At 39.0% G+C, this 27,519-nt stretch overlaps 5 protein-coding genes across 6 annotated transcripts in view; 3 read left to right on the plus strand and 2 right to left on the minus strand.

The window, feature by feature from the left end:
• Positions 1–2,212, minus strand: part of serpinf1 (serpin peptidase inhibitor, clade F (alpha-2 antiplasmin, pigment epithelium derived factor), member 1) — a 5,779-nt gene extending 3,567 nt beyond the window's left edge. Inside the window, exons 1-2 of the mRNA XM_077504833.1 lie at positions 2,073–2,212; positions 1,085–1,142 (exon numbers count right to left, since the gene is read on the minus strand). Coding sequence (XP_077360959.1) covers positions 1,085–1,141 — 57 coding nt within the window. The 5' untranslated portion in view covers position 1,142; positions 2,073–2,212. The remainder of the gene's footprint in view (positions 1–1,084; positions 1,143–2,072) is intronic.
• On the plus strand, positions 2,021–13,692 carry LOC144006133 (Na(+)/citrate cotransporter-like). The gene is made up of 13 exons (XM_077504832.1): positions 2,021–3,353; positions 5,456–5,584; positions 5,678–5,814; positions 7,429–7,649; positions 7,779–7,892; positions 8,946–9,123; positions 9,199–9,321; positions 9,543–9,755; positions 11,014–11,120; positions 11,978–12,099; positions 12,301–12,462; positions 12,647–12,784; positions 13,155–13,692. Exons 1-13 carry the CDS (start codon positions 3,240–3,242, stop codon positions 13,281–13,283), a joined length of 1,887 nt encoding a protein of 628 aa, XP_077360958.1. The 5' UTR covers positions 2,021–3,239; the 3' UTR covers positions 13,284–13,692.
• A 499-nt stretch (positions 13,693–14,191) lies between these two features.
• On the plus strand, positions 14,192–15,709 carry med31 (mediator complex subunit 31). The gene is made up of 4 exons (XM_077505506.1): positions 14,192–14,381; positions 14,950–15,024; positions 15,117–15,213; positions 15,410–15,709. Exons 1-4 carry the CDS (start codon positions 14,372–14,374, stop codon positions 15,624–15,626), a joined length of 399 nt encoding a protein of 132 aa, XP_077361632.1. The 5' UTR covers positions 14,192–14,371; the 3' UTR covers positions 15,627–15,709.
• Positions 15,710–16,556: 847 nt separating this feature from the next.
• On the plus strand, positions 16,557–23,705 carry LOC144006586 (uncharacterized). 2 transcript variants are annotated; one of them, XM_077505504.1, is made up of 12 exons: positions 16,557–16,693; positions 17,492–17,699; positions 17,815–17,953; positions 18,105–18,253; positions 18,389–18,441; positions 18,516–18,640; positions 18,786–18,890; positions 20,365–20,574; positions 20,661–20,976; positions 21,955–22,185; positions 22,829–22,998; positions 23,514–23,705. In XM_077505504.1, the coding sequence occupies exons 2-10, from the start codon at positions 17,503–17,505 to the stop codon at positions 22,053–22,055; spliced, it is 1,395 nt and encodes a 464-aa protein (XP_077361630.1). In that variant the 5' UTR covers positions 16,557–16,693; positions 17,492–17,502; the 3' UTR covers positions 22,056–22,185; positions 22,829–22,998; positions 23,514–23,705. The 2 variants fall into 2 exon arrangements, with proteins under 2 accessions (XP_077361630.1, XP_077361631.1); XM_077505505.1 differs by lacking the exons at positions 21,955–22,185; positions 22,829–22,998; positions 23,514–23,705 and having other exon boundaries at positions 20,661–21,897.
• Positions 22,650–23,140, minus strand: LOC144006589 (uncharacterized). Its single transcript, XM_077505507.1, has 2 exons — positions 23,071–23,140; positions 22,650–22,985 (listed from the first exon to the last, which is right to left on the minus strand). Exons 1-2 carry the CDS (start codon positions 23,133–23,135, stop codon positions 22,682–22,684), a joined length of 369 nt encoding a protein of 122 aa, XP_077361633.1. The 5' UTR covers positions 23,136–23,140; the 3' UTR covers positions 22,650–22,681.
• Positions 23,706–27,519: the final 3,814 nt, after the last annotated feature.

Genomic DNA, 27,519 nt, shown 5'->3' on the forward strand with positions numbered 1-27,519 from the left:
TTTCTGGACCTGGATTCCTGAAAACCTGAAACTTCTCTTAATGTGTACCACTACCAAGTATAGGCTATCCCCTATAAAGTATCTTCTATGTATCCCATAATTCATCTTGAAAGTAATGAGTTCAAATAGGCAGACTGTAGAACAGTGGGGGGCAAACTAAGTCCTCAAGGGCTGGAGTCCTGCAGGTTTTGGATGTTTCCATGCTCCAATGCAGCTGATTCCAATCAACAGGATTGGACGAGCTGATCTTATATCTGCTGTGTTGGAGAAGGGAAAGAGCCAAAACTTGCAGGACTCTGGCCCTTGAGGAACTAGTTTGCCCACTCCTACTCTAGAGATACCCTTGAGACTTTCCAAGACCCACTTCAAAGATACCGTGTAGACACATTGGAGATACGCTCAAACCAAACTGTACTAACCCTGATACCTACCTTGAAGACGTAATGAAATCACCCTAAGACTCACCCAATACGGACCACCCCACAGATGCCCCAGATGTTCCCTGAGAACCACCCTCAGACCCGAACAGAAGAAACACTCTGACAACCTGGAGAAACACCAATCATCACCGTTTAGACCACCTAAAGATTTTAATACAACGTAAGACCCACCTTGGAGAAACCCAAAGATCCACCCTAAAGAAACTGTTAAAACCATTCTACAGGCACACCAGAGACACCATAAGAACCACTCTTAAGATATCCTTGAGACACCCCAAGACCCAACATCTAGAAACCCCATCCTAAAGACACAACAAGACCCTAAGCCTAAAAATACCCTTGAGACAACCGAATATCCACCATGAATGCACCCTGGAGACACCCCAGAGATTTCCTAACGACGATCCTAAGAGCCAACAAGACCCATCCTAAAGACAACGTGGAGACACGCCAAGAACCATCCTAAAGGCACCCTGGAAGACACCTGAAGATGTCATGAGGACATCACTAGCTGACATTGATCTGGTATGTTGTAATTATGCAAAAGATTCCCAACATAGCTCTGATATTTTTTGGGGGGGTGTCATCTAATATGTATCATGAAATGATTTTATCATCACATCAATTCACCATGTAGACGATACCTGAACGACAACCAAGACCACCAGGCCCAAAAGCAGGAGGGGGGTTGTCTGCTTCATCCTGAAACACACACAGCAAGGTTACAATATATTGGTGCTTTCTATGAGTTTTTATCTTGTTTTGATTCAAGTTTTAGAGCAGGATATGAGGTTTTTTTTTCTTTACATTCATTTTACATCACTCTGATTTAAATTTATTTTCTAGTTATTTTTTTTCTTCAGTTCTGTTTTTCTGTTATCGACAACAACCTTGACGCACACACGGCTGGGAACAAAAGTGGGATATTTCAAAGTAAAAGCTCAAATTAAAAACATGTTTGTGTGCCCCTCGCGCCATATGACGTGATCACCAGAATGTTGCCAAAAGGGTCAAAGTGCAGGTTGCTAGCACACGCACAGTGGTGAGAGGTAGCCAAGTACACTCTGTGACTGATTTCTCTGGTACCGTTATCACTCTCGGTATACTCTCACTCCATTACATTTGACCTGTACTTTCTACTTCTTTGCACAGTAAACATCAATTTTTACTGTATATGTTGTACTTATACATTTCCAATACTGGTGGTAGCGTATGGTGCATGTTGCTGCTTTTTGTGCAGAAGGCAACAACTTAGTACTTTTTGTCCCCTTTTTCATTTTAATCAAGTGCAGGAGTTAAATCAAAACTTCTACATGTTTCCAGAGTCTTTTTTTCTTTTCTTTTCTTTTTTGGCATCACTAGCCTACAGATTGTGAGTACATTTGCCACCTCTACGCGACGGTCAAATGGTCCATCCGCTGGTGACGTCACGCTACCGCCCCCCCAAAATAAGTCCCCCAAGTGCGTCAACGCGAGAAACGATCAAAAAGTGTACACTTAGTTCGAGTGTTTGGCAATTTTCGGGTGTGGGTTGTGCCCAAGTTGGTCAGGTAGCGCGTTGAGCACAAAAAAAAAAAAAAAAAGTGCTAAGACTTGGAAGTAAAAAGGAAGAAGTGATTGACACGCACTCACCTCACAGCAGCGTTGCTCTCTCGCTCCACGTCGCCGCGCGTGAAAGCGGGCGCGCGCACGTTACCGGCTCGCTCCCGATCGAGCGGGGGACGCGCAGCCGACACCAACCCGCAACTTGGAATTGGCCGCTCTTGCTTCTGCTCAGGCTCATTTGTTCAAACGTTCCACTAACATTATACAGTCCATTCACTTTTTTTACACACATCATGGAAACAGCTGTAATGTGCATTCGCACACGTCATGGGAAACGTGGACGTAAATTCACGTGACATGATGCATGTGTTCACATATGGGCGTATGTTAACATAATTGTACCGTGCAGTCATATACACGTTACAACATACATGATGCAAACGTGTCTTCGCGTCGAGGAAGATATTCAAATCTCAAGGAACCGCTGGACTGTCTAGACAGTACCAAGAGTGGCCGCTAGATGTCAGCAGACTAATATCAACTTCGCTATCCCTACTCAATGTGAGCCGTGTTCAAAGCAGGTCATTCATTTCTTCATTTATCATTCCTTCGTCCATTCATTCATCATCATTTATTCAAATTTCTTCATTCAGCCATCATTCATTCTGTCACACTTCATTCAGCTGTCATTATTTATTCAGGTGCTCAATATTGATATGGCATCATTCATTCTGTCATTAATCGTTTATGCACTCATTTAATCATCACCCAATCATTTATCACATTTGTTCACTCATTCAATCACTGATCATAGTTTATTTAGTTACTATTGTTCATTCATTCACCTATATATTATATATATTCCTTCACACATTAACGGATCATTCATTCATCATTTATTCAGTCACCATTCTCACCCATCCTTCCATTCATTCACCATTCCTCAAATTGTCGATCACTCAATGATCCTTCATTCGTCAATTCATCCGCTCATCAGTCGTTTCGTGTCAATCCTGTCAATCATCATCACTTCTAATCCCCACTAGCTCAACTCTCCTTTCTCTTTACTTTGCGTGTGCGCGAATGTGTGTGCGCGTGCGCGTGTGTGTGAGTGCGGTTCTTATTTAGAGTGAATGGCGAGCGTGTCGAAGACAGAGAGGAGTTTGAAGCCGGACTCTGTCGTCCGGTCCTTCGCTGTGGCCATCATCTTCATCATTATCATCATCATCATCATCGTCATCATCATCATCATCGATGGCGGTCCTTCCCCTGCGGGTCCGAATGTTTCGCGCCGTGTGGCGTCTGAGGAGCGTCTTGATCCTGGCCTTCGGTCCACTGGTCCTGCTGCCGCTCGCCCTCAGTACCAAGGTGAGACCCGGCTGCCCACCGGCGACCTCTCCGACTTCCGTTTAGTTCAAAACATACTTGAGGCTATTATTTCTTTTTAGCTCCATTACGTCTTAAAATGTGTTCTATGAATATTTTTTTTTTATTTAGCACCGTTTTATTAGTCCTTTTTTTTAAACATTTTAATAATTTGATATTTTCATTTATGACGTTTATTATTTTTTGTTTCATTTTAAACATGTTTTAATCATTTTCATTTAATATTGTGTCTTGATTTCCCTGCTGCTGTTTAACATTTATTTACAATTGCTTAATGTTATTTTCGATTCCTAACACATATTAACTAAATGTTTCATTTACAGTATTTAGTGTTGTATCTTGTTTTATTTTTTCTTATTTTAATTATGGATAATTTTCATTTTTAAAGATGTTTATCAACTTTAAATGTTAATTTCTGAATGTGTTGCGTTTATTTCACACCTTATAATAATTAAAATTTTCATATCAATGTGTCTGAAACGGTTTTGATTTTAATTTTTACAAGTTTTTCATACTTTTGTTTCGTTTCAAAATATGTTGTACTAATTTAACGTTTTCATTCAAATGTGTTTGTTGTTTTCATTTGTAAATGCGTTATTTTTATTTCATCTTTTTTCTATGATTTTATCTTTGAGTTGTATGAAAACTCGCCATGACACTTACAAGTCCTGTACGTTAAACAAGTTATGTTCATACTTATTTTTATTTTTCCAAACTCGACGTAATCATGCATTCTTGCTTTCTCAATGTGATTATTCACTGAAATCTTTCATTTTTGGGAACTTTTTCTGGCCACGTTGCGGCTGTCACTGATTGACGAGCAAGCACATCGGGTCCAAGTTCAGCGACCTTCCCATTCCTCAATGTTGGCCTTCCCCTCCCCACATGCACGACAACATGGCAGCCCCGCCTTGTGCACGTGTGTGGGCGCACGTGTGCGCGCGTGCGTGCACGCACGTGTAGGTACAAAGGAAACCAAAGTGGTGTGTTTGCGCTCAGCGGGTACTGGCGGCCTGCCGGCAGTCTTCTGCTTTCTCACGCTCCTCCTCATCTTCATCCTCACCTTCATCCTCCTCATCATCTTTATCTCCATCCTCTTCTATATCTTTGTCTTCATCCTCGTTCCCAACTTCATCCTCATCTTTATATTCATCCTCATCTTCATCCCCATCTTCATCCTCTTTCCATCTTCATCCTCACCTCATCTTTATCCTCATGGTCTTCATCCTAGTCCTCATCTTCACCCTCATCTTTCTCTTCGTCTTGATTTTCATCTTCATCCTCATGTTCATTCTCACCTGAATCTTATCCTCATCTTCATCACAAATGTCATTTCTGGGAAGCGTTACTGGAACACAAGTGGTGCAGTAACACACATAGACAGATAACAGGACAGTCACACAGTCATATATTCTTATAACCTCTTTGAAGTACGGCTAATTACTGTCACTTTGTTTTGTTTTTTTACATTATATGTAACAACCCATATCTCAAGGCAGCACTCTACTAAAAAGTTACATACAGCTGAATTTGATTCTTTCCTTTCAACACTATAAGAATTGTTCATCTTGACTACATTTCTGATTAACTTGATCTTTTCTGCATGAGAGGAGGTGGGGAGAGCAGAAAAAAAAAAGGACTATCTAATCCCAAACAGACCAATCGTTTATATTTTGTTCAAGAAAATTGAATTTGAAATTAGAAGTCATGGATAAATAAGTGGCATGCAAGTAACTTTGTCCAATTTACATCATATTTGATTTGGACTCTTTACTGCACCGTACGACTTGTTCTGTTTGAGTCGTTTTTCAAACGTGATCACAGAATAAAAACAAAAGACCAAAAAAGAGGGAGAACCATCTCTGTTGGCGTTTAAAACAACAAGTGTCACGCTTTCCATCCAAACAATTTTTTTTCCTTCTTCATATGTTGACACAGCACCAAACACCTGATACCCTCCCGTCCATCTCAACGCACTACATCTGGACGATTTCCGATCTTGTGACATCTAGCTACATGATGTACTCCTTCTATTGTATATTATATGATGAAACTTTACCTGTCTAATCTGTGTGTGAATGTAGGAGGCGGCGTGCGCGTACGTTATCCTGCTGATGGCGCTCTACTGGTGTACGGAGGTTCTCCCGCTGGCCGTCACGGCGCTGCTGCCGACCATCTTGTTTCCTGTGCTCGGCATCATGCAGTCTAAAGATGTAAACGCGCGCACACAAAAACATTAGCAGAGCGCGAAATATGGACCACTGGATAAATGTGTGGAACAACTACTGAAGCGTCTCTCCATGCAGGTGTGCATGCAGTACCTGCGAGACAGCAACATGTTGTTCATGGGCGGGTTGATGGTGGCGGTGGCCGTGGAGCACTGGAACCTCCACAAACGCATCGCACTCAAAGTTCTACTCGTGGTTGGCGTCAGGCCCGCGCTGTGAGTACATTCTTCACAGTATCTTAAGTTCAAATATTTGATGCTTAAAGGGATGCTTATTCCTTGGCATGTCTATGGCGCGTGTTAGCATTAAGCTAACAGATATTACAAAGGTAAAGTTGTGTGGAGTTAGGTTTTAAACAGATGGCAAATCCAGGTCCAGAAAGTAAAAACCCTGCCACAGTTTGGCTTTAGCCCCAGGTGCTAGCTAGCGAGCTCCCTAGCTAGCTCCCCGTGTGCTCGTTTACTCGTTAGGGAGCTTGTTAGCATAGAGGACCAAAACTGCCAAATTCAAAATAAATGACTAAATAAATAAAAATGAATATAAAAAATATAATTCGAAAATGATATAAAAAACTAAATATAAATGGAAATAAATCTGTTTTTATTTTCACTTTTATTTATTTATTTAGTCATTTATTTATTTAGTCATTTATCCATCCATCCATCCATTTTCTTGACCGCTTATTCCTCACAAGGGTCGCGGGGGGTGCTGGCGCCTATCTCAGCTGGCTCTGGGCAGTAGGCAGGGGACACCCTGGACTGGTTGCCAGCCAATCGCAGGGCACACAGAGACGAACAACCACCCACACGCACAAGAACACCTAGGGACAATTTTCGGAGCGCCCAATTAACCTGCCGTGCATGTCTTTGGAATGTGGGAGGAGACCGGAGTACCCGGAGAAGACCCACGCGGGCACAGGGAGAATAGTCATTTATTTAGTCATTTATTTATTTTTAATTTGGGCAGTTTTGGCCCGTTCTGCCTAGTCGAAATGTTATTCAAATGAGGGGGGCGGTCCTAAGCGTGTCTTGGGTTGGACTCTGCCGTTGCAAACTGCCTGTCATTGGTCGAGTGAGCATCTCGGCGAACAAGGAAGTCTCGCCGGCTTGCAATGGAGAGCTCCAGCAATGGACGACTATCGTGTCCACTCTCACCTCAACTTGCGACTTGAGTTGCTAGACAAGAAGTGAGAGCAGACGATGGTTTGCAATGGCGGAGTCCAACCCAAGACACGCTTAGGACCGCCCCCTCTTTTGAATAACATTTCGACTTGGCAGTACGGCCCAAAACTGCCAAAATTCAAATTAAATAAATGACTAAATAAATAAATGACTATATATAATAAATAGATAAATAAATGACTAAATAAATACATAAATTACTAAATAAATACATAAATAAATGACAAAATTAATAAATGACTAAATTAATAAATAAATGACGAAAAGTGAAAATAAAAATGGATTTATTTCCATTTATATTTATTTTTTGGATATAATTTTCTAAATATATTTTTTATATTCATTTTTATTTTCAGTTTTAGTCATTTATTTATTTATTTAGTCATTTATTTATTTTGAATATTGGCAGCTTTGGTCCTCCATAGCTAGCTACTTTCTGGACAAGGTTTCATTCTCTTTGTTCTATGTTGACAAAAAACTTCAACTGGGAGTGGCAAAGGAAAAAAAAAAAAAAAAAAAAAAAAAAAAAACCTTTTTCCAAGCTTTCAGTCTTGAGGCGACGTAATGCAGCATGACACCTGCAGAGTGAGCCAAGAGGTGTAAGGACACTTCCCAGACAAATAGATCCACAGATGTGTCCCGTGACAGGCTGATGCTGGGCTTCATGGGCGTGACGGCCTTCCTGTCCATGTGGATCAGCAACACAGCCACGGCCGCCATGATGGTCCCTATCGTGCACGCCGTGCTGGAACAGCTGCATCGCCATGACGACGCCGAGGAAGGACGCCTGAAGACGCGCGACGATGCCTCCGAAAAGCAGAGTGCTTTTGTCGTCCAGTTGCCTGAAGCGGATGTTCCCGCAAGGACAGGTGAGACATCCACTCGTTGATTGGGGGTTCACGGGCACGTTGGGCATCGCTACAGCTGTCAGGAGTGCCAGGCAAGAACATGAACTATGAAACAGGAATTTGTTCTTTGATAGAAGTTCTCTCCTGCAGGAGAGTGTGGAGAAAGGACGGGAGACGACGGAGTTCCGAAAACAACCTGCGAGGATGTGACGATGTCAACACTCAAACCACCACCACAGGACAAACCTCCGTCTCCGCCTAAAGGTCAGAGAGCAAATTCAGGCTGATTTGTGATTTTGTGAATCTCCGAATATTCACAGTTTGTCATTTGCAAATTTGCTTTTGCGCCATCTGGTGGCATTTTGCTGGAGGGAGGCGCTTCATTTAGTCATGTCTTAACTTTGTTTTAAAAAACCTGTAAAGTGACAAAAAAAAAAGCTCATTAGCTTGCAGGCTAGAGAACATAAAACAATTAAGTGTCTTTGTTATATGGGGACCCACACACAACAAAAATGAACAAAGCGCGGTTGTAAATGGCCCTGATAGTAGCTTGTTAGCTTGCTAGCTCACTAGCTGGCGGCCTCCTGAACGTAATAAATGGTTAATGCTAGCAAACATAATAAACAGTTAACTTGGAGTGTCTCTGTTTTATGGGGACCCACACACAACAATATTGAACAAAGCACAGAAGAAAATGCCCCTGACATTAGCTTGTTAGCTTGCTAACTCACTAGCTGGCGGCCTCCTGAACATAAGTGGTTAACTTTCCCCCCAAGTGTCTCTCTTATGTGGTGACACACACATATAACAACACAGAGAGATAACAGACATATGAATATAGTGATCTCAGTGAGAGTGAGGTGCTGATGTATTGGACAACCCTGTCGCGTTTAGCTAGCTCGTTAGCTTTATAGCTCAAGCATAGCCAACACACACAATAACACTGAGAGAGGAGCTGTGGTACTGGTCTGGACAACCCCGCTGCGGTCTTGCTAACTTGTTAGCTCATTAGCTTGGTAGCTCGTGAGCTTGCAGCATGGTGAATGTAATAAACAGTTAATTTTCCCTTAAGTGGCTCTGTTATGTGAAGTATGTACTGATCCAGCCATTAGCTCACTTGTCCGTTATCTCGCGTGCTAGAACATAATTTAAATGATTCACTTTCTCTAAAGTATATCTCTAAAGTAGTGGCTCTACGTCTGGAGCATGTAGCGAGGCTGTGGAGTAGTGGGCGGACACACCAGGCCCGCGTGTGGCTACTAGAAACTAGCCACTAGTACTACAGGCTGTGAATACTTTTACCACCTGTGCCCTCAGCGAACTCATCGAGCGTGGTTTGCGCATTGGAGGTGGAGGAGGCCGACGGCTTGGACGAGGAGAGGAAGCGTTTGAGCAAAGGCCTGCTGCTGAGCGTGTGCTACGCGGCCAGCATCGGCGGCATCGCCACGCTCACCGGAACCGGACCCAACCTGGTTCTGCTGGGCCAGATGAGCCAGTGAGTGCGAGGCCCGGCGACACGAGCTAAGGTGCGCTGGCAGTGCTCTTATTGTGAAAGTGCCACGTCCCGCAGGCTGTTCCCACAGAGCGGCGGCGTCATCAACTCGGCGTCCTGGTTCGCCTTCGCCTTCCCCACCATGATGATGATGCTCACGATGGCCTGGATTCTACTGCAGCAAGTCTTCATAGGTCCCAGGTCAGACCTGAATGCACTACATTCTAACTATGTCTGCTTAGAAGGCCGACCTCAAGATACGTAAAAAGTTCACTCACCCTATTTATAAACTATTTTAATGCATGCCTCCTCTGTGGTATAAAATAAAACAAAAAACACAACAACTAAGTACTACATTCGTACTACGTACTCCCTACCGATCTGTATGTATACTCCATCTGTGCTTTTGTACCATTTGTCAGCCTGCGGGGGGCGTGGCCATGCGGGGCGGGGCAGGCGGCGAAGGAGCGAGCGGCGCGCGACGCCATCGCAGAGGAGCACCGGCGCCTGGGTCACATGACCTACGGCGAGACCAGCGTGCTGGCGCTCTTCCTCCTCATGGTGGCACTGTGGTTCACGCGGGAGCCGCGCTTCGTGGACGGCTGGGCCTCGCGGACCTTCAACGCCGACGCAGAGTGAGTCGGCCCGCAATTCCTCCTCTTCATCGTTCATTAATGTGACCTTGGCTCATTTGGTTAGTTGTATATCGATAAGAATGGCAATGCCAGTGATATTTTCCTGCTCCCCCATAAAAAATAAATAAATAAATAAAAACTAAAGAATACTCTACACTATAGTATGGTTTGTAAAAACTTATGGTAATAATATATTTAAATAGAATGTATTCAACTGTTTGTGAATGATAATTAATTCACTGCTGCTCCTTGTGGTGTGTGCGTGTGTGCGCGTCTTAACTTGGCCACAGGGGGCAGTATGCGACCGTTATACAGACACAAACGAAGAAGACTTTCACAGTTTGAGTTAAAATAATCGCTAGAAGTGTTATATCTATCTATCTATCTATCTATCTATCTATATATATATATATATAATCTGACTTTTTGATGTCCACAATAGTTATTGATTGAATGATTCATTAATTCTGTCTTTTGCTCCCAAGTCAAAGCAAAAATAAATAAGTAATTAAGATCTGCATAATGACGGCTTGTAACTTGCAAAAGTCTTAAAGTAAGGACTCTCATATCACATGGGACCGCTGTATCTCCTTCCAGGTATCTGATTACCTCAGCCTCATATGGGCGCAGTCCTATCTGTCAATCAAACCTTGAAAGGGGACATACGTGGACGCCATTCATGTTCATTCATGAAGTCGCTGCCAAGTTACATAATAACGCCGTCAGGTGACCTTTTACCTGCACTTTGCCGTAAACACCAAAGAGCGCGTGTGTGTTTTCGTGCGTTTCGTTTCAATATTTGCGCTGTGCTGCGACAGGAAGTGAACATGACCTCCGTGTCGCATGGCCAAAAACAACAACAGCGTTCGTGTCACGAGAACACCGCGGACGGGGACAATTTTTATTTTCGGAAACATTCCAATTCCAGTTTGTTTACACAATGGACAAAAACTTTAAAAGCAAAATTTGATAATATGATCAGTACCACCTTTTTTTTTTTTAAACCTCATACATCTAATAGACTATTTACAAGTGAAAGGGTTTATAAGTCTGTTTATTTGGTTAGCTTGTCGGGAGACAAGGCAAGCCTTTACATTCTCTTTCATGAAAATATTACTGTATGGGGTTTTTTTTCTTGCTAAAAACACATTACAAAAATGTTTTGTTGTTGTTAGGACGCTGGAACAGATTAATATCATCTCCATTCGTTTTAAAGGCGCACCTCCACTTCTATGGCAAATTCATGACATCTGTGCAGGTTCGTCACGGACGCCACCGTCTCCCTCATGGTGGCGCTCTTATTGTTCGTCCTACCGTCCCAGCCACCCAAATATCTACGCTGCTGGAGACACGACTCGGACCCGGGTCAGTGACACGCACGCACATTAATATTTGCTTTATGTCCTTTTTTTATTTTTAGGGGAGAAAAAGTTGCGATTTTATGAGGATGTAGTTGAAATTTAATAAGGAAAAATGCCAAATGTTATCATGTTGGTGTTAGACCCTTTAATCTTAAAAAAAATACTTTTGAAAAAAATTGAACTTTTTCCTCAGAACTATACAGCTTTTCTACAAAAAAATGCACCAATATGCACATGAAATTTGTTTTCCCCCCTTCAAAATATATATTTTTTTTCGTAAAAAAAAAAAAAAAAAGACTTTTTTTTTTCCCCCCTCAAAAATATCCAGATTATTTCCTATCAAAAACATTTCTCTAGTAAGCTTACATTTATATCCTAAAATATTACCTCATAAACATCCAACTCTTTTCAGAAAAATATTACAAATTTACTAAAAAAAAAAAAAGTCTTTTCTCAAAAGGTTCCAGATTTCTTCTCAAAAATATGCAACTTTTAATAAGAAAATACATTTATTCTTAAAAAAAAAACCACACCACTTCCCCCCCCCCCCAAACACTCTTCGTAAAGATTATGACTTGCACAAGTAAATCTTTTCTAAAAAAAAAAATAATAAAAAAAAGTATATTTTTCTCAATCAAGTACACTTTTTTTTATCATAGGATCATGATTATGTCAAAAATATCTTTTTTTCATGAAAATTTGTCTTCTGAATTCTGAAAGCTTCTAAAAAATGTGTTTTAAAAAAAGTGTCAAAAATATCAGTTTTTCTTATGACTATTCTCGTAAAAAAACAAAAAAAACAGCTTATTTATTCTATTATTATTATTATCAAGTGAAAAGGTTTTGTTTTGGTCCAATCAGATGCACAGGTGTCCCGAGGCCCCTCCCCTCCACTGTTGACGTGGAAGGTGGCGCAAGCCAAAATTCCCTGGAACATCGTGCTGCTGCTGGGCGGAGGCTTCGCATTGGCCAAAGGCAGTGAGGTGAGCGCCAAGTGACTTGGACAGGAAGTGGTGATGGTGGCTAGCAAATATAGCTTATCCATTTATAGTGATTGCAAATGAGTTAATGATTTTGAAAGCACTTACCTAATCTCTACCTAAGGATTTTTAGTGAAGTATATATAAAATCAGTATACTGTGATTTGAAAATAGATATTGATTATATTTGTGTGCATCGGTTAGGAATCGGGTCTGTCACGCTGGTTGGGCTCCCAGATGACGCCGCTTCATTCCATCCCGCCGTGGGCCATCACCGTAGTCCTGTGCCTCCTCACTGCCACCTTCACAGAGTGTGCCAGCAACGTCGCTACGGCAACGCTCCTCTTGCCAATCTTGGCCTCCATGGTAACCACTTGAATCTTCTTTGGGTACTAGAACCTTTACTTGGGACTAGGCCATTCTTTTGGGACTAGAACTTCCTTGGGGGAACTTTCTGTCGCTGCTTTTTGTTTTGATGAAAAACATATATGGTAACCGTTATTCATAGTTCTTTCTTCTTCCTTTGTTGTTGTGTGACATGTGCGCGCAGTCTCAGTCCATCAGCGTGAATCCTTTGTACGTGATGATCCCGTGCACCCTGAGCGCCTCATTCGCATTCATGCTGCCCGTGGCCACACCCCCCAACGCCATCGTCTTCTCCTCAGGCTACCTCAAAGTAGCCGACATGGCGAGTCTGCGGCGCTAATGCTACACCACGCTAAGATAAACATGCAGGGCAACCAAATGCATCATAACATATTATGTTGTAGTCATATTAATAACTAGTTACTACTTACAGGCTCATATTAAACCGATAATACATTTAGCCACATGCTAATTGTTAGCCTCATTTTTAAAAAGGCCACAAAACCTATAACTTTAGCTATATGCTAAATGTTAGTTACAGACCTTTAGCCAGAGCTAGTAAAGTTAGAAACTTAAGTCACATGCAAAATTGTAAGCACTGTGGCTAACATACTGTAAACAAATTTCATTAGCCACATGCTAATTGTTAGCATATGTTAGTAAGCAATGCTGCTACTGTGTGCTCCCTGCAGGCAAAAACTGGCGTGGTGATGAACATCATCGGCATCGCGTGCATCAGCATGGCCATCAACACCTGGGGCCGCGTCTTGTTCTCTCTGGACTCCTTCCCTGAGTGGGCCAACGCCACCACGCCCATTTAGCTCCACCCCTTTAGCTCCTTGTCTGCTGTTTTTTATGGTATTATTTTATTTTTGAAAAATTGCTTCCTGTCGTACATTTGACTGATTGTTGACTCAGAACGCTGCTGAATATGTCAGCAAAGTTTTTACTCAACTGACATGTTGGAAATGTTTGTTTTGATACAAATGATTGCTAAGAATCTATCATTTTCATTTATTTACAAGAGAATATAAAGAACATATTTCATGTAATATTAGGGTTGTATTTAACATATTAATGTTAATGTTTTTTCCTTTAAACTCAACTTTTGAAGTTATAGTTTTTTGTTAATGTTGTTTATCTGATAATGTAACTGTAAATGCAACTTTTGTCACTGGTGTACATTATTTGTACATATTTAACATCCTAACACTTTTATGACCTTTAAATAAACATTTCACACAAAACAGTGGCTGCTTTTAATCCATCATCCTTTGACGTCCACGTTCAAGATTTTAAACCTTATGAATAGATTTGAAAGTGGCAAGATGAAAATGTGGGCAAATATAATATATAATTCATCAATCCATCTATTATCTGAACCGCTTATGCTCACGGGGGTCACGGGCAATATTAAATAAATGAAATGAAAATATAAAATAAAATGTATGGAGAACATAATGTGCAAAATGTCGTATGTGGGGAGAAATGTAGTTAAATACAATGAAAATGAACAAAATAGGCCTAATATTGTGTAGTAATGACAAAATACAATTAAATCGATAATTTAGATAATCATGTGAAAAGAAAACTAAATTATAAATAAATGTGTAGTCATATCTGGGGAAGCAAATCTCAAAAGAGAGTAAAATATCACGGCATCAAAGTTGTGTTATAAAATATCTAGCGTGACTTTTTCAGAAACGATTCCATCGCCGTAAATTGACGTACCGTCGTAAAATCCACGTCACTTTCGTTCATTTCCGGCAAACAACATGGCTGGGTTTTCTTGCGGCTGAACAACATAAAGCAGCACGCTTTTCGACGCGTTTTGTCTTTTTCTCGTTTACTTTGCTTGGCAGACGAAAGGATCGACTGTGTTCTCTTCACTTTACAACTTGAAGCAGTCATGGAAACAGGTTTGCCAGCTTGGATGTTTCTCCGAGCTTCGATCGTGCCTACAATCAGTAGGCCAGACGTTTACACGACAAATAAGAAAAATACAATTTCGTTCTTCTCCCTTCGTATGTACATTCTTGGCGTTGTTATCATTAAACGTCATTACAAGTCAATTTTGTTTGATTTGTCGTGGTCCCAAATCTAACAAAAACGAAGTAGAGATTGTAAGAAAAAAAATATGTGAAAAGCTTTAAGGTACGTAAATAAAGTCATACTATTACGAGGGGAAAAAAAGTGAAATAATACAAAAATTATCGAGACTAAAAAGTTGTATGACTGCAAACAAAATATAAAAGAATTGTGACTAGAGGGGAAAATAAATAAATAAATGTATTTAACATCATAAATGGTGTTATACTGCATGCCCCCTACCCAAGTAATGATTCAATCCAAATGCATTGCGCATAAACAGTAAATAAAATTATACCTAATTAAATGTTTCAAAACAACCTTATGTATCAATCTTAAAAGTGAATTAGAACTAAAGATGAAATTTGAATGCTTTTCTTTGTGTGTCCATGCGTGCAGAGGAGCAAGCTCGGAACCGTTTCCAGTCCGAGTTGGAGTTCATCCAATGTTTGGCCAACCCGAACTATCTCAACTGTGAGTTTGTGCCTTTATATTATTACACCTCACAGCAACACTCACAACTGACTACACACAGCATATGATTGCATGTGTGTATGTGTGGGCAGTCCTGGCTCAGAGGGGCTTCTTGAGGGAGAGACCTTTCATCAACTACCTGAAGTATTTACTGTACTGGAAAGAGCCCGACTACGCCAAGTTTCTCAAGTAAGACCACCAAAGTGCTGAGAAAGTCTTGTCACATTGATGGAATATTGATTTATTCACTGGATTCGTTTATTCAAGCTGCATAAGAGACATTTGACATACACCTAATATTTCATTTAAAAAAAATTACATCGCCATGGTAATCAAAGTTGAGATTTAATCATTATATGATGTCACGATGTCTAACTTGCGCCAGGTACCCGCACTGCCTGCACATGCTGGAGCTGCTGCAGTACGAGCACTTCCGCAAGGAGCTGGTGAACGCGCAGTGCGCCAAGTTCATCGACGAGCAGCAGCTGCTGCACTGGCAGCACTACTCCAGGAAGCGAACGCGGCTGCAGCAAGCGCTCGCCGAGCAGCCGCCGCCCCAGCAACAGCCGCCGACGCAACATGTCAACGCAGCCTCTAAATGACCGCTGCCAACCTGATTTATTTATTTTTTTCTTGCCGTTAAAAATAATGTAGAAAAAATAAATGGTTGCAACGTTTTTGTCAATTCTTTTTGTCCTTGATTTATTTGACAGGGCGCAAACAGTCACTTTTTTATTTTGTCTCTGTGTTGCAAGTAATAATTTGGTTTGGATGGAGTAAATGGAGCAATTACCCAAATCCAAATTAAATTGACAACAGGAGCTGCTATAGACCACAGCTCATGCAGACACTCTCAAACACAGACTAAATTGCCTGCCAGCTCTTTGTTATTTACGAATTACGACCAAGCCACACTCCTGAAAGGCACACATCCAGTACACGAAATACTACTACTATACTGTTTTTATATAATACTGTGTTTTTCTTGATTCACAACATTTTAATTCATTTCAATGGTGAAAATTGATTTGATGTAAAGTGTGTTCAAGAAACATCAACATAGTACATAATGCACATTTGTTGTCCTTTTATGGAGTTCCTTGTCAGATCTGAAAATTTTGGAAACTAATTTGGATTTGATCTAATATTTCAGAGTCTCTGGTCAATAAACAACCAAAGGCACCAGTATTATATTTATTTCTGAAAAGTTTGGAGCGATCCTTACTGCATGTTAGCCAAACATTGAGGCTAATTAACAAAATAATTACACACCGAGTAGTTTTATTTATTTATATATTTATTTATTTATTTATTTGTTTTTGCGCGGAAAAGCCAAAAGGTAATCAGAGTGCATGCTGTAGCGTTAGCATATATTTGCCAACAGTCAGTGTTTCCAGCATTCAATTCTGATAATGTTAAGAAGTAAGATTATTCATGACAGTTGCGTTCTGTGTCTATCGTAATGCGCATTTTATTGCTGCGTTTTCCATTTTCAAAAACGTGTACGCCATAAAAACCGGAACGGGATACTTTTAGTTTGAAGCCACATGACCGGAAGTCTGGTAAGGTATGTTTTTACTTGTTGGACTTCCTGTGCAAAAGTCGCAAATGTGGAAGAAAAAAGGCCAACGTTAGCGTTTTCTTTGACGTCTGTTGTGGGAGGACACAGGTACAGTACTTGAGTTTACTCGTAAAACAAAATAATTACTTGAATGTTAGTGTAAAATTGGATTCGGAACCTCTATTTGTGCTCGTGTCGCTGCTTTCTGATCATTCGAACAGCTGCAATTGGTTTTTTTTTGTGGTTTTTTTAGCTGCAATAAAGTCACGAGGCAATGTTTACATGATCGGATTTTGTTTGTTTGTTTGTTTGTTTGTTTTTGTTTTTTTTATACCCATGAGAAGTTTTTAATGTCAACAATTCCGTTACAACAGCAGACTAGGTTTACGACGAGTGCGCCAATTTACGAGTTTTCCGAGATACGATTCGTCAGTCACTCGGCCGATTTTTTTTAGTTTTATTTATTTATTTGTTTGCTCTTTTACGTATTTTTATTGTATTTTTTGTCTTGACTTGATATAGTGCTTTTATAAGTCCAATTGTAGTTATTGTTTTAGATCAGATACTGTTGTAATTCAGACATTGTTCTGGTTTTCATATTGTTCTTTTTAGTTCTGGTTTTAGATCTATAACTGGTTCAATTTTTGGTGCAAAATCTGGTTGTGGTCTAGTAGTTATGGTACAAGAACAGGGACTGCGCTCGTTATGGTTTGACACAGTTATGGACATTACAAGTGAGCTGCAGGCTCTCCATCCGGCTCCAGTGAAATGGGGGAAAATTGAGGAATTACAGTGGAATCACAATTGGATTACAGACAGTCATTTTTTGGACAAATATCGCTTTTCTCGAGAACCTTAGCTATGAGGGGTGTTTGTTTAGCAATCAATCTTGTTGAGTAATTACAGGTGTGGTTGCCATGGCGGCAACATTGCTGCGTGTGGCGGTGGTCGGCGCGGGGGCGGCGGGACTCTGCGCGGCCCGACACGTGTTGTCCAGACCGGACCGGTTTGCCCCGCCAGTCGTCTTTGAGCTCGGCGCCAACGTGGGCGGAACTTGGTACTACCAGGAGCAGGTTGGACCAGACGTCAGATGCAGCATGTACAAAAACCTCAGGTGAGGGGATTGCAGTTATAAGTCATATTAATGACTGTGATTACAGTAGGTAGACGTAAGACTATAGGATGAAAACGTTGATCCCGTGACTGCAATCCTGTTCTTCGGCGCACAGGACCAACCTTCCCAAAGAGGTGATGATGTTCCCGGACTTCCCGTTTGACCAGCGGCTCAGCAGCTTCCTGTCGCATCAGGATGTGCAGCGCTACCTGGAGGACTACTGTCGCCACTACAACATCCGCTCCCACATCAGGGTAAGGTCACCAGCAGCGCAGACATTTGATGATTGCGAAATCTACATCTAGTCTTGGTCTCAGTTTTTGATATTTGATGTGGTTCTTGTCTGGATCTGATGCTGTTCTAGTTGCAGTAGTTTTACATCTGGTATCATTGACTGTGTGTCAGTTCCGCAGCACAGTGGAGGAGGTGAGGCCTGTCGTCGTGACAACGGAGGATGACGACAAGCGGACCCAAATCACCTGGGAGGTGACGGCGTGCGACACCTCGGGATGCCGGACCACCGACATTTTCGACGCGGTCTTCGTGTGTTCGGGGTGAGATGAAATGCTAGCTGAGATGCTAAAAGCTAACAAGAGATGCTGATAAATAACGCTAATCGGAGATGCTAACAAGAGACGTTAGCTGTCCGCCGTCTGCAATTGTCGCTCACGTTGCCGTTTGCTTGGCAGGCATTACTCGGAACCCAACATCCCCAACGTGCCCGGGATGGAGAACTTCAAAGGTAAAGTCGCTAACTTGCATGTGTTAGTCGACGCCGCTAACGTCAAAAGACTTCATTTGACTGGCTTCACATAGGAGAAGTTCTCCACAGTCACTCGTACAGGAGCGCAGAACCTTTCTCATCTCGCTCGGTGGTGGTCCTGGGAGCCAAAGCGTCCGGCATAGACATCTCCTTGGAGTTGGTCAAAGTGGGCGCCGAGGTAAAAACGTGACGATTTAGAAAATAAAATGTGGATTCGCTGGAACAGATTGATGGCATATCAGTTCCTTTCAATGGTCAACATTGATTTGGCATATAAGCTTGGTTGTGCAATAATTTCTATTGCCGTTTGTCTCCCTCTGCAGGTGACGCTGAGTCACCGCGGTCCCCCTTTGGCTTGTTTTCCGACTGAGATCCGCCAGTCGAGCCCGCTAGTGGCCGTCCAGGATGATGGCAGAATTTGCTTTGAGGTGAGAAAAAAAGTTTGTTAAATGAAGCAGCAACAACATCTAGCACAGGTGGTGGGGGGAGTTCAAAGTTCTTTGCTGAAGAGCCACGGTTGATGTTTAACTGATACACGCACCCAATCATTTGGAGATGAAGTTTAAAAAAAAAAAAAAAAAAAAAAAAAAAAAAGAAGAAAAACAAAGGAAAAAAGGCTCTGGAATTAAAACATGTCAAATGATTTATTTGAAACAAATAAAATAATTCATGCTCATTTGAAAATGTTTCATGAAATTTAATGAAATGAAAATAAATGAAAAAATGAGAAATTACTAACAATATTTGACTAACCAACTGTAGCAAAAAACAGCTACAGTGATGCAACAAATAATTCAATTGAATTAAATAATTAATGTCCATTAATTGGTTCTATTATTTTTAACTAATGCAATTTGAGTTTATTAAAAACAAATATTAAATAAGATTAAAAAGAATGCCAGTGCAATGCACAATACCTTAAAATAAACAAAGAAATTATCAAGAGATAATGTCAATAACTTAATAATTTTGAAAAAATGATGTCGCTTATAAAATAATTCATGCTCATTTTAAATGACATTTTTTAATGAACGTATGGATGGTCCTCAAGTTATGAACATGTGTTACAAACGTTTGTAAATATGAACAACTGCTGTGTCTATGAATGTCACAAATGTTCATGAAATGACATTTCATTTTCAATAAAATTTCAAATTAAATTTATGTATACTATAAAGAATTATATATATATATATATATATATATATATATATATATATATATATATATATATATATATAATTGTGTGTGTGTGTATATATTGGAATTTGATGTTTGTTTGTTTTTAATTTAGTAAGGTGTAATTTTAAAATGAATTTTATCATGTCTCAACTTATGAAGGTAATAACTTTTTGAAGCAATTTTTTTTCCAATTTAATTTATTCATACTATATATGTGTATAGAATAAAAATTTTATTCATGGTATTTTTTAGCAGTTTTTTTATTTTAATTTATTTTTAATTTATTTATTTTAATTTACTGTATTAAAGTGTAATTTTAAAAAGAAATTTCACTTGTCTCGACAGCCTCGGAATGTTTTGTGCTCGTATCTTGGGGACTTTCTGGAATTGTAATTTACTAAACTATTTCTTCGAATCAAAAAATGTTAATTGCCTATTTAAAATAGTTGTAAATATGTTTGTAAATGATGGAATGAGATGGAGTAGCATGTCCACAATCCTGAACCCATATTATATATGCAAGTGATTTTTGCTAATTGAATTATGAAACACAAACAAACCATATCAGGCTCATCAGTAATATGAGCCAGCAGTATACTAGTTTCAAAAACACACGACTGTTCATGCTGTTCAATCGCTACACAGGGATTTTTAGCTGCCATTTTTTGGCACTATCTCGGTCTAGGTCCACTCTTTAAACGCAGCGTGTGCCGTTCACAGGACGGTTCGACGCGCGCTGCCGACGTCTTGCTCTTTTGCACGGGCTACAAGTTCAGCTTCCCTTTCCTGGACGGCGGGCGGCTGGGCTTGGAGCTGGACGAGCAGCTGGTGGCGCCGTTGTACCGCTTCATGATGCCGCCCGCATTCCCCTCGCTCGTCTTCGTCGGGCTCTGCAAGCTCATCTGCCCCTTCCCGTACTTTCATTGCCAGGTGACCAGGGGGCGGGGCCAACGGCGGAATAGTCATCACTAGTTGTTGTGTAAGAATAACGCGTAACGTTGCGTCCTCCCCGGCAGATCCAGTTCGCGCTGGCCGCGCTGTCCGGCTCACTGGCGCTGCCGTCCCGAGCCGAGATGGCGGCGGAGGCGCGGCGCGTGCTGCAGAAGAAGGCGGACGGTGGTGTGGCGCGGCGCCACCTGCTGGTGATGGACAAGGACCAGTGGGAGTACCTCGCCACGCTGGCCGCCGACGCCGGATTCTCCCCGCCGCCTCCGGTCGTTCGCAGCCTCTACGAGGAGGTGTGGCGGCAACGCCGGCTTCGCCCCGACGACTACCGCAAGCTGGACTACCAGCTTCTTAGCGACATCCGGTGGCAGGTGGTGGAGACTGCAGGTATGCCGACGTGATTCCGCTGCCGCCGTTGTTATCTTTGTGTTATTGGTATCGGGTTGATACATGGCATGATTTCAAAGTACTCACGACAGCACCTGATACCAGAAACTAAATTAAATTGCCATTATTTTATTAAGAAAAACTGTCATTGTCATTGTTTTTTTTTGTTTTTTTTAAATGGTATTTTATGTATCACAAGTACTCGTACTTGGTATGGGTATCGGTGACTACTAGTAATACTCGTACTTAGTGATCACTAAGTGCAAGTATTCAACTCTTCAATAGACCGTCGTACTGGTCTTGGTCTGAAGAAAGTGGTATCGAACATCCCTACTTTAAAAAAAAAAATGGACGAAATTGGCAAACAAAAATGAACTGATATGATATGAAATGTTTTCATTGTGTTTCTTTGTGATGATTTCTGCAGATTAAAATAAAGTTTGTTTGAATGTCTTAGTCTTATGTTGTACAGTATTATGTAATTGTGCATATGAAAAAAATCAGGATGGTGATAGACTGATTTGTTCATTTTCTTCACACTTTTGCTGCTTTTTTTTATTTTATTTTTTTTTATTTGTTGTTGTAAACCCACGTTAGAGTTTCAAATGGGGTGAATGATCGGGACGTTTTCTATAATAACAATACACTTTTTGTTCTCAGAAAAAATAAAAACTGAGTTTGTGGACCCTTGTTTGAGAACCAGTTTTATGTTGACAGGGTGAAAAAAAAACACCTTTCCTAACTTTGAAAACTCACTTGCTGATGAGCACTGATGAATCACAAGACAGATTTGTCCTTTGAAGGCAGACAAAATGGCGTCTTAAGGTTTTTTTGTTTTTTTTCCTTCTTCAAATGGTCTGTGTTCACCTCATGGACTTTTTCTGATCTCGGTTTTGTGCAAATAAAAAAATATTGAATCTATCCAGATGTGCTGTGGTTTGTGTTGACCAACACTTTTCCCAACGCATGTCATTCCAGTGACAGCTCATGAGCAAGCTCTGGAGAAGCCTGATAACGATCCTCACCTGCTTTGGAATATGGAAACAGGCTGGATCGTGTGCCCCGAGGACCAGGGTTGAGAAACACTGCTCTTGGCCATTGGGTTCAAAAGTTATGGGGAAAAAAGAAGTTCTCCACATAGAAATTAGTGGCTTGGGTGCAGTACCACATGTCCCCAGCAGATGGCGCACTCGAAGGGTGACGTTTCAGGTTAGTATGTCTGGGTTGCGCCTCGTTTGCAAATGTTCAATAATGTGATAAAAGAATAAGCGTTACGTTATAAGACGCGTATCATTAAAGAGGCCAATGAAATATAGTTGAACAAAAACAAGAAGAATCGTCGAGAGTCCGTGTGGGTGGTCATTCAATGTGGTGAAGTTTTAAGGTGAAGCAACTGAGATACGATGAAATACTGCCCTCCTGTGGATGACTGGAGTAACTACATTCAGGGTGAGAATAGGATTGACTTGTTCGTGAGCAGGAAAACAATCGTTGGTTTCGGATTTGAGTAGATTACATAGCTGACGACCAGAATTTGGATGTGGGAATTGAAAGTAATAAGGTAATAATGAAAAAAATATTTGAAACATATGCAGCCTGGTTGTAAATGATAGGTAACAACATTATTTTTAACATGACAGAAAATTGGAATAAAATCCTTCACAACGCACAACTTAAGCATGACACAATTTTTAATGAGCAAAACCTAACACGTGTACATCTCGGCGATGGGCGCCAGTCGGGGCGTCTGGAACGTTTTGGACTGCCTTCGTGCCGTTCTCACAGATGCGCACGTGCCTCTGTGGTGATGCAGTTTGTCCTCTTTGACTTGTCTGTCCACCCCCCCGCGCAGGTCCTCGTGGTACATTCCGCGCAGAAGCCGGGCCGCCATCAGGAAAGGGTCGGTCGCCCCCTCGTCGTCCTCGGGGGGTACACGGGGGAATCCCACCCTCATGGTGGAGGTTCGGCTGCTCTCTGTGTCAGCGCTGGCCTCCATTTTGTGCCTTCGCCTGTAAACAAAAGGCAAGTTGGAAGCAACGTACATTTAAAAAGAGAGAGAGAGAGAGAGAATATTGAGAGTAACAAATTTTGGACCTAATGGATGAGTGGGAGATGCACGTCTCTTCTTCTGTACTGGAAAGGTTTGCTACTTCACTCATCTTTTGACTCCTCCCACCAGCCCTCTTCCTCTCTCTCCAGACACACACTCGACACATTTATAGATTAACCATTTTGTGCATTTTTTTTTTTTAACAATAAGAGTTCCTTTTGCCGTTTGATTCATTTTTAATCTAAAGCATGTTTTTCTCTTTTGTACAAAAACTCCAGCAAGTTGTATTAGTAGGGAGTCGGTCCATCCTTGACCCCAATTGGGTTATTTATGAGGAAGCAGTTTTAATTATGTATTAACATAATACATAATCGGAATATGATTGCTCAAATGAATGATTGCTATTACGCAATTTCTCCTGATGTAATTTGTCATCATTGGTACGGAATCCACCGTAGAGGTGTCGTTATTGGTTCTTGTGTTTCAGATGGAAAACTGTACATGTCGGAACCTGTTCCAGTGACCTTCAACCCACATGAGGATCCACGCGGTCCGGTGTGAACCGGCCAAAAGTCACCTGGCGGATGAACCCACTGACCCGCGGTGGCCAGAAAGCAAACAAATGAGCGACATGGACCGAGAGGTTACAGTCCATTCGCTTATGGGATGGACGCAGACGTCATTTTTCAGGTTAGGCACTTACAGTGAATAATTTCAGTTTTTTTTTTTAAACAACCATGTATATATAGTAAGTGTTTATTTAAAAAACAAACAAACAAAAAACAGTTGTTAGTAAGGCGTTTTGTGTTTTTTAAACGACCATGTAAATAATGCGTTTAAAAAAAAAAGCGTCCTTGAATAGTAAGGTGTATTTTTTTTTTTTTTTTTTTTACGACCATGTATAGGTTTTTTTTAATTAAAAAAAACGACCTTGTATAGTAAGGCTTTTTTTTTTTATTTAAAAAAAAAAAAAAAAAAAAAAAAAAACGACCATGTATAGTAAGATGTTAAAAAAAAACAAAAAAAACAAAAAACGACCTTGCATAGTAAGGCTTACTATACATGGTAGTTTAAAAAAATAAACGCATTACTATAAATGGTCTTAAAAAAAACAACAACAAAAAACAACACCACCTTACTATACATGGTTGTTTAAAAAAACAAAACGCCTTACTATATATGGTCATTTAAAGAAAACAAAAAACAAAAACGCCTTAATATAAATGGTCGTTTAAAAAACAAACAAACGCATGACTATAACTGGTCTTAAAAAGAAACCTATACACGGTCATTTAAAAACAAACAAACGCATTATTATAAATGGTCTTTAAAAAAAAACCCGCCTTATGGTCGTTAAAAACCCCCCCCCAAAAAAACGCCTTACTATAAATGGTCTTTTTAAAAGGAAAAAATATAAAACGCCTTACTATACATGTTCGTTAAAAAAAACAACAACTCATTACTATAAATGGTCTTTTTAACAGGAAAAAAAAAACGCCTTACTATAAATGGTCGTTTAAAAAAAAACAACGCCTTACTATACATGGTAATTAAAAAAAACACACACACATTACTATAAATGGTCTTTAAAAAAAAAAAAACCGGCTTACTATACATGGTCGTTAAAAAAAAAAAAAAAAAAAAAACGCCTTACTATAAATGGTCTTTTTAAAAGGAAAAAAAAAAACGCCTTACTATACATGGTCGTTAAAAACAAAACAAACAAAAAAACGCCTTACTATAAATGGTCTTTTTAAAAGGAAAAAAAAAACGCCTTACTATACATGGTCGTAAAAAAAAAAAAAAAACGCATTACTATAAATGGTCTTTTTAACAGGAAAAAAAAACGCCTTACTATAAATGGTCCTTTAAAAAAACAAAAAAACGCCTTACTATACATGGTCGTTAAAAAAAAAACAAAAAAACACATTACTATAAATGGTCTTTTTAATAGGAAAAAAAAAACGCCTTACTATAAATGGTCGTTTAAAAAAAAATGCCTTACTATACATGGTAATTAAAAAAACAAAACACATTACTATAAATGGTCTTTAAAAAAAAACGCCTGACTATACATGGTCGTTAAAAAAAAAAAAAAACCTTACTATACATACTTTTTTTTTTTTTTTTTTTTTTTTTTTTACGACCATGTATAGTAAGGCGGTTTTTTTTTAAAGACCATTTATAATAATGGTTTTTTTTTTTTGATGACCATGTATAGTAAGGCGTTTTTTTTTTTTTTTTAAACGACCATGTATAGTAAGACGGTTTTTTTTGGTTTTTTTAACGACGATGTATAGTAAGGCGTTTTTTTTTATAAAAGACCATTTATAGTAATGTGTGTTTTTTTTAAATTACCATGTATAGTCAGGCGTTTTATTTTTTTTTTAAACGACCATGTATAGTAAGGCGTTTTTTTTTTTTCCTTTTAAAAAGACCATTTATAGTAAGGCGGGGTTTTTTTGGGTTTTTTTTTAACGACCATGTATAGTAAGGCTTTTTTTTTTTTAAACGACCATCTAGAGTAAGGCGTTTTTTTTTCATTTTTCTTTTTTTTTTAAACGACCATGTATAGTAAGCCGTTTTTTTTTAAAGACCATTTATAGTAATGTGTTTTTTTGTAATTACCATGTATAGTAAGGCGTTTTTTTTCGTTTTTCTTTTTTTTTTTTAAACGACCATGTATAGTAAGGATTTTTTTTTTTAAACGACATGTATAGTAAGCCATTTTTTTTTTAAACGACCATGTATAGTAAGGCGTTTATTTTTTTTGTTTTTTAAACGACCATGTATAGTAAGCCGTTTTTTGTTTTTTTTAACGACTATGTATAGTAAGGCGTTTTTTTTAAAGACCATTTATAGTAATGTGTTTTTTTTAATTACCATGTATAGTAAGGCGTTTTTTTTCCTTTTTCTTTTTTCTTTTTAAACGACCATGTATAGTAAGCCGTTTTTTTTTTTTTTTTTAATGACCATGTATAGTAAGGCGTTTATTTTTTTTGTTTTTTCAACGACCATGTATAGTAAGCTGTTTTTTTTTTTAAACGACCATGTATAGTAAGGCGTTTTTTTTAAAGACCATTTATAGTAATGTGTGTTTTTTTTAATTACCATGTATTTTTAACGACCATTTATAGTAAGGCGTTTGTTTTTTTTTTTAACGACCATATAGTAAGGTGGGTTTTTTTTTCCTTTTAAAAAGACCATTTATAGTAAGGCGTTTTTTTTTTTTTTTTTTTTTTTTTTAACGACCATGTATAGTAAGGCGTTTTTTTTTTAAAGACCATTTATAATAATGTTTTTTTTTTTGATGACCATGTATAGTAAGGCGTTTTTTTTTTTTTTTTAAACAACCATGTATAGTAAGACGTTTTTTTTTTTGTTTTTTTAACGACCATGTATAGTAAGGCGTTTTTTTAAAAAGACCATTTATAGTAATGTGTGTTTTTTTTAAATTACCATGTATAGTAAGGCGTTTTTTTTTTCCTTTTAAAAAGACCATTTATAGTAAGGCGTTTTTTTTTTTTTTTTTTTTTTTTTAACGACCATGTATAGTAAGGCGTTTTTTTTTTAAAGACCATTTATAATAATGTTTTTTTTTTTGATGACCATGTATAGTAAGGCGTTTTTTTTTTTTTTTTTAAACAACCATGTATAGTAAGACGTTTTTTTTTTTGTTTTTTTAACGACCATGTATAGTAAGGCGTTTTTTTTAAAAGACCATTTATAGTAATATGTGTGTTTTTTTAATTACCATGTATAGTAAGGCGTTTTTTTTAAAAGACCATTTATAGTAATATGTGTTTTTTTTTAATTACCATGTATAGTAAGCCGTTTTTTTTTTTTTAAAGGACCATGTATAGTAAGGCGTTTTTTTTTTCCTTTTAAAAAGACCATTTATAGTAAGGCGGGGTTTTTTTGTTTTTTTTAACGACCATGTATAGTAAGGATTTTTTTTTTTAAACGACCATGTATAGTAAGGCATTTTTTTTTTTTTTTACGACCATGTATAGTAAGCCGTTTTTTGTTTTTTTAAACGACCATGTATAGTAAGCCGTTTTTTTTTTTAAACGACCATTATAGTAAGGTGGGTTTTTTTTCCTTTTAAAAAGACCATTTATAGTAAGGCGTTTTTTTTTGTTTTTTTTTTTAACGACCATATATAGTAAGTCATTTTTTTTTTAAACGACCATGTATAGTAAGGCGTTTATTTTTTTTGTTTTTTCAATGACCATGTATAGTAAGGCGTTTATTTATTTATTTTTTTAAACGACCATGTATAGTAAGCCGTTTTTTTTTTTTTTAAACGACCATGTATAGTAAGGCTTTTTTTTTTAAACGACCATGTATAGTAAGGCGTTTATTTTTTATTTTTTTTAAACGACCATGTATAGTAAGCCGTTTTTTTTTTTTTTTAACGACTATGTATAGTAAGGCGTTTTTTTTTTCCTTTTAAAAAGACCATTTATAGTAAGGCGGATTTTTTTTGTTTT

The sequence above is a fragment of the Festucalex cinctus genome, chromosome 18 (genome assembly GCF_051991245.1).
Source record: "Festucalex cinctus isolate MCC-2025b chromosome 18, RoL_Fcin_1.0, whole genome shotgun sequence".
Classification (NCBI taxonomy): domain Eukaryota; kingdom Metazoa; phylum Chordata; class Actinopteri; order Syngnathiformes; family Syngnathidae; genus Festucalex; species Festucalex cinctus.

Coding starts and splice junctions, on each gene's coding strand:
- LOC144006133 (XM_077504832.1), top strand. CDS start 3,240: ATGGCGGTCCTTCCCCTGCGGGTCCGAATGTTTCGCGCCGTGTGGCGT. Junction 9,124..9,198: donor CTGCTGGGCCAGATGAGCCA/GTGAGTGCGAGG, acceptor CACGTCCCGCAG/GCTGTTCCCACAGAGCGGCG. Junction 9,322..9,542: donor CAAGTCTTCATAGGTCCCAG/GTCAGACCTGAA, acceptor ACCATTTGTCAG/CCTGCGGGGGGCGTGGCCAT.
- med31 (XM_077505506.1), top strand. Junction 15,025..15,116: donor CAACCCGAACTATCTCAACT/GTGAGTTTGTGC, acceptor ATGTGTGGGCAG/TCCTGGCTCAGAGGGGCTTC. Junction 15,214..15,409: donor GACTACGCCAAGTTTCTCAA/GTAAGACCACCA, acceptor AACTTGCGCCAG/GTACCCGCACTGCCTGCACA.
- LOC144006586 (XM_077505504.1), top strand. CDS start 17,503: ATGGCGGCAACATTGCTGCGTGTGGCGGTGGTCGGCGCGGGGGCGGCG. Junction 17,700..17,814: donor AGCATGTACAAAAACCTCAG/GTGAGGGGATTG, acceptor TTCGGCGCACAG/GACCAACCTTCCCAAAGAGG. Junction 20,575..20,660: donor TCCCGTACTTTCATTGCCAG/GTGACCAGGGGG, acceptor CCTCCCCGGCAG/ATCCAGTTCGCGCTGGCCGC.
- LOC144006589 (XM_077505507.1), bottom strand. CDS start 23,135: ATGAGTGAAGTAGCAAACCTTTCCAGTACAGAAGAAGAGACGTGCATC. Junction 22,986..23,070: donor ATCTCCCACTCATCCATTAG/GTCCAAAATTTG, acceptor TTTTGTTTACAG/GCGAAGGCACAAAATGGAGG.